General features: G+C 42.9%; 3 protein-coding genes across 3 annotated transcripts in view; 1 reads left to right on the plus strand and 2 right to left on the minus strand.

Annotated features, from left to right (window-relative positions):
- The window catches only part of LOC116686444 (oocyte zinc finger protein XlCOF7.1-like), a 588,898-nt gene that overhangs the window by 544,258 nt on the left and 34,244 nt on the right, over positions 1-10,396 (plus strand). The gene's annotated exons all lie outside the window — the stretch shown is intronic.
- LOC116686445 (RE1-silencing transcription factor) overlaps positions 1-10,396 on the minus strand; it is a 47,904-nt gene that overhangs the window by 28,866 nt on the left and 8,642 nt on the right. The gene's annotated exons all lie outside the window — the stretch shown is intronic.
- On the minus strand, positions 8,042-10,390 carry LOC116686460 (gastrula zinc finger protein XlCGF8.2DB). Its single transcript, XM_032511487.1, has one exon. It carries the CDS (start codon positions 10,260-10,262, stop codon positions 9,216-9,218), a length of 1,047 nt encoding a protein of 348 aa, XP_032367378.1. The 5' UTR covers positions 10,263-10,390; the 3' UTR covers positions 8,042-9,215.

The following is a 10,396-nucleotide window of genomic DNA, read 5'->3' on the forward strand; positions in this document are numbered from 1 at the left end:
GTTACCATGACACAGCAAATGCACAGGGACATGATGATGCGTATGTGTCTTTAGATGCAAGTCCACAGAGACAGAGCGCATTTTAAAGGTACCATATCATGCTCATTCTCAAGTCATACCTGTATTTTGGGTATTTTGAGAGCAAGTTCACATGCTATAATGTTCAGAATACACATTGTTCTTCTTCTCATGGGTTCCTCTTCTATCTGAAAAGCTCCGTTTTATCGCCTGTCTCTTCAAGCCCACCTCCTGAAAAAGCTCAGTCTGCTCTCATTGGTCAGCATTTATGGGTCTTCTGCATATGTGCTCTGGGAGTTTGTGCATCGTCATTGCAGCAGGGGAAGTCCTGACGGCTTGTTTAAAGGTACAGTCTTTAATTGATTTCTCTGTGGGTTGAGCATTTTGATGCTTTTGACCTGCTTTACAATCAATAAAGACATGGAAATCTCACTTTTTACAATATGGGACCTTTAAGTCTCATGTGTGTGCCCAGCAGCAGTTTTTGTGAATGGTCAACTGCTGTTGTAGAACTCTCCGTTCTACAATTGACTTGCATTGCATGAAGATTTCCTCCTCTTTATTCCGTAGTAAAGACGAGGAAGAGGTGGGGGGTTAGGGACTTTCAGAGTATGACGCAATGCGCTCTGTCTCTATACTGTATCTGTGTGTGTGTGTGTGTGTGTGTGTGTGTGTGTGTGTGTGTGTGTGTGTGTGTGTGTGTGTGTGTGTGCTCGTGCGTGCGTGTACCTGAGTCCTCCACAGCTCGTCTCTCTCCTGGGCCACCTTACATTGCGTGTCACTCATCATGGCTACCAGCAATCTCATCAGAAGGATGAAGGCGATGATAGAGTAGGCGATGTACACCAGGTAGATGATCGTGGGGTTGAGTTGGGTAAAGTCCACCGGCATATTTACGAGGCCAAAGTTGACCACGAACTTGGTGAAGATGGTGAGGGGGAAGGTGCTATATGAAGGATTGTAGGAAGGATCCACAGTCATGTACACCATCCACAGGGCTGAGAAGAACATGAGAGTAAATCATCTTAATCCAAACATTTCTAATCTCACAAGCTGAGCATTAAAGGTACCTTATAATGCTTTTCTGTATTTTCTGTCATAACTATAATGTTGTAGCCAATACATCCCATAAGTCCGATTTTCATGTTAAACCTGGCGAGAGCTGCAAATAATGAGGTTAAACACATTTAGACAAATCCCAGTGAGCTAAAACATTTAGATTTCCAACTGTTCTGAACGCTCCAGTTTCAACAGTATTTTCTACTCTCGGCTAAATGCTACACAACTCTAAGCCGGCCTTTTCTTATTGGTCATCTGCTCCAGCCAGGCAGGAACTACGGAAGTGTTTTTTTTAAGCTACCGCAGTGTTAACATTGTTGCTAACGGCAGTAATAGCTGTAATCTTGGCTGAGAATGTTGTTAAATTTTGCCGGGTCACATTACTGTTGAAACGTGTCTGGGTGTGTAGTATTTGGTTTAGAAGTCTCTATTGGTGTTTTTCAAGGTACTGCTGTATACTCCATTGTAGCTGGACACCAAGTGTACGAGACATTAGGCATGTTGGAGATGAGCTGCACCTCGCCTGTAAAGTGGACTAGAGCAGGCGGCAGCAGCTGGGGGCGGTGACAAAAACCTGCGGTAAAGTCGGACTGTTTCTAGCAGTTTCCAGCCGCCTTCAGGCTGAACAGGAAGTCAAACAAAAACACTCACTTCCTGCCGGGTATTACACAAGTTGAGTCGTGTTATCCTCCAGAGCAGCACCAAGGTACTTGAGACCTACGCTATATTGGAAGATGGTTCAAAACGTTACCTTAAGGACCTGACACTGCCACGCATCAAGGAGGCACAGCCAGTGCTGCTTATGGGGTCAGACTACCCTCGGCAGAACTAAGAAGGCACGAGGTATTGTGTAGTAGGTACACAACCTCTCCTCCCCCCTTCCATCAAGAAGCATCCCAACGCGCACATCACGTTTTACGGATAGTTTTTATTATTGTTTGTAATGAGAAAACTTTATTATTTCATGGATTTCACTAATTTTCAGGACAGGGACAAGGGGGGTAACCCAAGCAGTGGACCTGACCACAGTGAGGGGGGGGATTTAAAATGTTTCTAAACTTAAAACACATTTTAATTTTTTATACAGCTTCACTTGTGTACCTGTTGCTACGGCAACGGCCACAGCGACTACAGCATAAACAGTCGGATTCTTGACCAATAGAGCGGCCAAAAAAAAAGCTTCGAAAACTGAGAAAGCAAAGCAAGATTTAATATTAAAGGAGACACTTTGGCCCAAAAATCCAAATGAATCCTATCTGAGATCTGTCCAGATGTTCTGTCTCTCATCCCCGAAACAACAGCTGGCTTGTTCAGGAAATGGTTTTCTGTTGTTTGCTAAATCTAACGATAATAAGATAGATAATCTAGATAATCTAATCTAAGTCTCGCTTTAGAATCCAGAAAAGGCCGAAAAAGTTACAAAAACGCAATTACAGTGACAAAAACGACAAAAAATGCAACAAGGACGTAGAAAAAATTCAACCAAAACTTGTAATAAAGCGACAAACATGAAGACAAAATTTACAAAAAATTTGAAAAAAGTGACAAGATGTAAAGATTTCCTTTGAGATTCATGAAATTTTACTGTTTCCATAAAGAATTTTTCATCAATATCATTAATAAAGCATGTGGATGAAAACGGAGCTATACTGTGTGTGTGTGTGTGTGTGTGTGTGTGGTGTGTGTGTGTGTGTGTGTGTGTGTAATGTGGTGGTGTGTGTGTGGGTGTTGTGTGGTGTGTGTGTGTGGTGTGTGCGTGTGTGCGTGTGTGGTGTGTGCGTGTGTGTCATTGTCACCTCTCTCGAAGACATTAGTGGACGGACAGCTCAGCAGCTTCTGGATGGACGCCACGCTGTTGTTGTTGGCCGCGTAGAAGAGAGCGTTGTCTCTGATGCTGAAGACCAGAAGAGACACATTACAACACACACACACACACACACACACACACAAACACCCACACACAACACACACACCATACACAAACACAACCAACACACACACCACACAACACACACACACACACACACACAACACACACACACACCCACCAAACACCACACCCATACAACACACACACACACACACACACACAACACACACACACACACTCTTGTTCACCATTTGGTGTGGAGCAGGAAGGACTCATCCAACATCTCGTTCCATCCTTTCTTGTTCTGGAGGCGGAACCTCAGCTGGCTCCACCAATGGTTGAGCTCGCTCGGAGCAGATCTGGTCAGAGACGGACACATGGACGCCGGACACTCGATTGAAAGACAAGTCCAATCAGAAACCCCCGGGTCATAACACGTCCAATCAGAAAGGTAGAAACAAGCTGTAACTGTTACCCTACAGGACAGATGTTCATCATCAGGTAGAAACAAGCTGTAATGTTACCCTAAAGACAGATGTTCATACATCAGGGAGAAACAAGCTGTAGTTACCCTACAGGACAGATGTTCATCATCAGGTAGAAACAAGCTGTATGTTCCCTACAGGACAGATGTTCATCATCAGGTAGAGAACAAGCTGTAATGTTACCCTACAGGACAGATGTTCATCAGGTGAGAACAAGCTGTAATGTTACCCTACAGAGACAGATGTTCATACAGGAGAGACACAGCTGTAATGTTACCCTACAGGACAGATGTTCATCATCAGGAGAAACAGCTGTATGTTACCCTACAGGACACATGTTCATCAGTGTAGAAACAAGCTGTAATGTTACCCTACAGGACAGAGTTCATCATCAGTAGAAAAGCTGTAAGTTTACCCTACAGGACAGATGTTCATCATCAGGTAGAAAAAGCTTGTAATGTTACCCTACAGGACAGATGTTCAATCAGGGTAGAAACAGATGTAATGTTTACCCTACAGGACAGATGTTCATCATCAGGTGAAACAAGCTGTAATGTTACCCTACAGGACAGATGTTCACATCAGGGAGAAACCAAGCTGTAATGTTACCCTACGGACAGATGTTCATCATCAGGTAGAAACCACTGTAAGTGTTACCCTACAAGGACAGATGTTCATCAGTATGTAGGAAACAGCTGTAATGTACCCTACAGGATCATGTTCCTCATAGGATAGATAGAAAAAGCTGTAATGTTACCCTACAGACAGATGTTCATCAGGTGAGACAACAGCTGTAAGTGTTACCCTACGAGTCACAGATGTTCATCATCAGGTAGAAACAAGCTGTAATGTTACCCTACAGGACAGCATGTTTCATCAGGAGAAACAGCTGTAATGTTACCCTACAGGACAGATGTTAGCATCAGGTAGAAACAAGCTGTATGTTACCCTACAGGACAGATATGTTCATCCAGGGAGAAACAGCTTGTTAACCCTACAGGACAGATGTTCATCATCAGGAGAAACAGCTGTAATGTTACCCTACAGGAGGTCATCACTCAGGTAGAAACAGCTGTAATGTTACCCTACAGGACCGATGTCATCATCAGGAGAAACAGCTGTATGTTACCTACAGGACGATGTTCATCATAGGAGAAACAAGCTGTAATGTTACCCTACAGACAGATGTTCATCAAGGAGAAAACAAGCTGTATGTTACCCTACAGGAAAGTGTCTCATCCGAGGAGAAACAAGCTGAATGTTACCCTACAGGACAGATGTTTTCAATCAGGAGAAACAAGCTGTAATGTTACCCTACAGGACGATGTTCATCATCAGGAGAAACAAGCTGTAATGTTACCCACAGGGCAGATGTGTTCATCAGGAGAAACAAGCTGTAATGTTACCCTACAGGCAGATGTTCATCATCAGGGAGAACAAGCAGCTGTAATGTTACCCTACAGGACAGATGTCATCTCAGGATGAAACAAGCTGTAATGTTACCCTACAGGACAGAGGTTCATCATCAGGGAGAAACAAGCTGTATTAATGTTATCATAAAAGTGTAAATGAAATAAAGAGTTAAATGAGGATGAAACAAGTAGTTTTATAATAATAATGATGTATAGAGTATGTATAAACATAGAATGTAATGACAACTAGTTATTCAATATAGATGTAAGACTCAATAGTTACCCCAGGACAGATGTTCATCATCAGGGAAAAACAAGCTGTAATGTTACCCTACAGGACAGAGTTCATCAGTGTAGAAACAAGCTGTAATGTTACCCTACAGGACAGATGTTTCATCAGGTAGAAAACGCTGTAATGTTACCCTACAGGACAGAGTTTCATCTAGGGTAGAAACAAGCTGTAATGTTACCCTACAGGACAGATGTCATCATCGGGAAACAGCTGTATGTTCCCTACAGGACAGATGTTCTCATCAGGTAGAAACAAGCTGTAATGTTACCCTACAGGACAGATGTTTCATCAGGTAGAACAAGCTGTAATGTTACCCTACAGGACAGATTTCATCAGGAGAAACAAGCTGTAATGTTACCCTACAGGACAGATGTTCATCATCAGGGAGAAACAAGCTGAATGTTACCCTACAGGACGAATGTTCTCATCAGGAAAAAAGCTGTAATGTTACCACAGGACAGATGTTCATCCATCAGGTAGAAACAAGCTGTAATGTTACCCTACAGACAGATGTTCATATCAGGGAGAAACAAGCTGTAATGTTACCCTACAGGACAGATGTTCATCAGGGAAAACAACTGTATGTTCCCTACAGGCAATGTTCATCAGGTAGAAACAAGCGTAATGTTTACCCTACAGGACAGATGATCACAGTGGTAGAAACAGACTGTAATGTTACCTCCAGGACAGATGTTCATCATCAGGTAGAAACAAGCTGTAGTTACCCTCAGGACAGATGTTCTCATCAGTGTAGAAACAAGCTGTAAGTTACCCTACAGGACAGAGTTATCACAGGTAGAAACAACGTAATGTTACCCTACAGGACATATGTTCATCTAGGGAGAAACAAGCTGTAATGTTTCCCTACAGGACAGATGTTCATACAGGAGAAACAAGCTGTAATGTTACCCTACAGGACAGATGTTATTCATCAGGTAGAAACAAGCTGTAATGTTACCCTACAGGACAGATGTTCATCATCAGGTAGAAACAAGCTGTATGTACTACAGACAGATCATCATCAGGTAAAACAAGCTGTAATGTTACCCTACAGGACAGATGTCATCATCAGGTAGAAACAAGCTGTGTTACCCTACAGGACAGATGTTCATCATCAGTGAAAACAAGCTGTAATGTTACCCTACCGGACAGATGTTAAGCATCAGTAGAGAAACAAGCTGTAATGTTACCCTACAGGACAGATGTTCATCATCAGGGAGAAACAAGCTGTAGTTACCTACAGGACAGATGTTCATCATCAGGGAGAACAAGCTGTAAAGTTTACCCTACAGGACAGATGTTCATCATCGGTAGAAACAAGCTGTATGTTACCCTACAGGACAGATGTTCATCAGGGAGAAACAAGCGTAATGTTACCCTACAGGAAGAGTGTTCTCATCAGGGAGAAACAAGCTGTAATGTACCCTACAGGACAGATGTTCTCATCAGGAGAAACAAGCTGTAATGTTACCCTACAGGACAGATGTCATCATCAGGGAGAAACAAGCTGTAATGTACCCTACAGGACAGATGTCATCATCAGGTAGAAACAAGCTGTAATGTTACCCTACAGGACAGATGTTCATCAGGTAGAAAACAAGCTGTAGTTACCCTACCGGACAGATGTTCATCACGGGAGAAACAAGCTGTAATGTTACCCTACAGGACAGTGTCATCATCAGGGAGAAAACGCTGTAATGTTACCTACAGGACCGATGTTCATCATCAGGAAACAAGCTGTAATGTTACCCTACAGGACAGATGTTCATCATCAGGGAGAACAAGCTGTAATGTTACCCTACAGGACAGATGTTCATCATCAGGGAAAACAAGCTGTATGTTACCCTACAGGACAGATGTCACAGGTAGAAACAAGCTGTAATGTTACCCTACAGGACAGATGTTCATCATCAGGTAGAAACAAGCTGTAATGTTACCCTACAGGACAGATGTTCATCATAGGAGAAAACAAGCTGTAATGTTACCCTACAGGACAGAGTTTATCATCAGGGAGAAACAAGCTGTATGTTACCCTACAGGACAGTGTCATCATCAGGAGAAACAAGTGTATGTTACCCTACAGGACAGATGTTCTCATCAGGTAGAAACAAGCTGTAATGTTACCCTACAGGACAGATGATTCATCAGGGAGAAACAAGCTGTAATGTTACCCTACAGGACAGATGTTTCATACAGGAAAAACAAGCTGAATGTACCCTACGGACAGATGTATCATCAGGGAGAAACAAGCTGTAATGTTACCCACAACGGACAGATGTTCATCATCAAGGTAGAAACAAGCTGTAAGTTACCCTACAGGACAGATGTTATATCAGGGAAACAAGCTGTAATGTTACCCTACAGGACAGATGTTCATCAGGTAAGAAAACAAGCTGTAAGTTTACCCTACAGGACAGATGTTCATCAGGTAGAAACAAGCTGTAATGTTACCCTACAGGACAGATGTTCATCAAAAGGGAGAAACAAGCTGTAATGTTACCCTACAGGACAGATGTTCATCAAAAGGGAGAAACAAGCTGTAATGTCACACTCACACACACACGTAGATTCATTTAAATGTAAAGGGGAAGATTAAAAAAGAGGAACTGGGTCTTGGTCTCAGTCAGACTCTGATTAACCTGGAGTCCCGGTCCCGGTCTCAGTCAGACTCTGATTAACCTGGAGTCCTGGTCTCGGTCTCAGTCAGACTCTGATTAACCTGGAGTCCCGGTCCCGGTCTCAGTCAGACTCTGATTAACCTGGAGTCCCGGTCTCGGTCTATAAAATGGTTCTCATTCTCACGGCTACTTTACTTTTATACTTTAAGTAAAAAAAGTAAAAAAGAGAAAGTGTCTCCGTCTCACCCTTAAACGATGAAGTGCTGCTCCTTCCCTCCTTCAATCCTCCTCTCTGGCAGAGCTGCACACCACACCTATGGAATGGCCCGGGGGAGACGTGACCTTCCCTGTGGCCCCCCTATTATATACGAGTCCAGCAAGGAGGGAGGAGACATGGGAAGGGCCCAGCAAGGAAGGAGGAGACACACATCTGCATGGCCACTATGGCGGTTTGGCAGCATCATTGCATGAAACCGGTTTGGGATCAGCAAGCTGGTAGTCCCAGCCCGGGATGGTTTGTCTCAACCTGACAGCAATTAAACTACAAGATCACACGCAAGTTTCAACTGTACCATAAATACACATATGTATGTATATATATATATATAGATATATACATATATATGTGTGTGTATATGTATGTGTGTGGGGACGCTTCGGTAACACTGAGTAAGTGGATCTTGTGTTTGGACTTTTCTTGTTACGTTGCCGTTTCCAAGGTCAAAAAGGAACATTTCAGCTCAGCTGGTACTCCCAAAGCCTCCTGGGACACATGCTCTGTCCATTAATATACAGTCTACAACATAATAGAGTAGATATATGTTTGGTTAGCATGATATACAGTGTTTTCATAAAGAGCAGGTTATTTATCTCCCAAGTCAGATTCCTGCAGTTCAAACAACTCATTTTTTTGTCTTCTCTCCCTCATTTACTTACTTTTGAGTTCTTTCTTTTGTTCCACTGACCCCCTTCGCTCTCTCTTTCGGTCCTGTCTTTTATTTCAAGTCTCTGATTCATTCTGTGCCAATGAAACGTGATCATTATAGCGTTTCAAACGTTTCTAAATTAAACACAACTACGCCACACAGCCAACGGACTGGACGCAACGCTCCACAAAATAAAAACATATTGCGTATTTATTGCAACACTTTCGATATAATGATGCGCAATTTGATATCACAGAAACAATATTAAGTCAATATACAGTATCATGCACCCCTAACAACACATACTTCATATCAAATGGAGCTAAAAGCTAATTATCTGTAGTCCCTGGACAGAGGCCGTGAGAGACGTTGATATCGAGATGAAGCATCAGTTCTATGAAAATGTTACACTTCGTTAGAGGCAGACAACAGAAAGCAGCATTTGAAAAACTAAGAAGAAACAGAACAAAAATGTAACAGACATGTCTTCTTAAGGACCCGCACAACAGAGTATAACGTCTCATCTCAGTTCATGTCAGTTGTGGACTCTCATGTGTCTTTTTAAAGTTCCACTGTCTCTAAAGGTTTTCCTACAGACGGAGCAGGTAAACGGCCTCTCTCCTGTGTGGATTCTCATGTGTTTCTCCAAACTTCCTCTCGCTGTGAAACCTCTGTCACAGAATGAGCAGCTAAAAGGCCTCTGTCCTGTGTGGATGGTCATGTGTATCTGTAAATTTTCCTTCTGTGTAAAAGATTTCTTACAGACCGAGCAGCTGAAAGGTTTTACTCCTGTATGAGTTTGCATGTGTCTCTTCAAAAGTGATGTGCGGCCAAATATTTTCCCACAGTCGGAGCAGCTAAATGGTTTCTCTCCTGTGTGAATTCTCATGTGTGCCCGTAAGTTTCCACGCTCTCTAAAAGATGTTTTACAAACTGAGCAGCTGAAAGGCTTCTCTCCTGTGTGAGTTCTCATGTGTGCCCGTAACGTTCCACCTTCTGAAAAACGTTTCCCACACTCGGAGCAGCTAAAAGGTCTCTCTCCTGTGTGAGTCATCATGTGTCTCTTCAGACTTCCCTTTGTACCAAACCCTTTGTCACACTCAGAGCAGCTGAAGGCTTTCCCAACAGATTTGAAGTTAATATCCCCAACAGTGACTTGGTTATTCTTTAAATAGTTTAAAGCCGACTGAGGTTCTCTGGTCTCCTCCCAATCACCATCACTGACGTCAGTCTCTGAAGAGTCTCCAGTCTGGTCTTCAGTCTCTGGTTGTAAAACTGGATGTGAGTTCCTGGCTGGATCTGGTTCTCCACAGTCCTCTCCATCAGCTTCTGTTTCCATGTGTTCAGTTGAGCTGCTGGCTGGAGGCTCTGCCTTTCTGTTCTCCTCAGTTTGAGTCTGACGACCAACACATTTATGTGTTTTGACCAGCGACTGCCAGGCAAATGTTTTCTGACAAACACTGCAGCTGAAAGGTTTTTCTCCTGTGTGAGTTCTCATATGTGACCGTAAATTACAACTCAATGTAAAAGATTTCTTACAGACCGAGCAGCTGAAAGGTTTTTCTCCTGTATGAGTTAGCATGTGTCTTGTCAGATGTTGCTTGGTCCAAAAACGTTTTCCACACTCAGAGCAGCTCAATGGTTTGTCAGCAGCACTACATCTCAAATTGCTGACAGAGACATCCTCTTGTTTCAGAGAGTTTAAAGCTGACTGAG

Source organism: Etheostoma spectabile, unplaced genomic scaffold, assembly GCF_008692095.1.
Source record: "Etheostoma spectabile isolate EspeVRDwgs_2016 unplaced genomic scaffold, UIUC_Espe_1.0 scaffold378, whole genome shotgun sequence".
NCBI classification, from domain to species: Eukaryota; Metazoa; Chordata; class Actinopteri; order Perciformes; family Percidae; genus Etheostoma; species Etheostoma spectabile.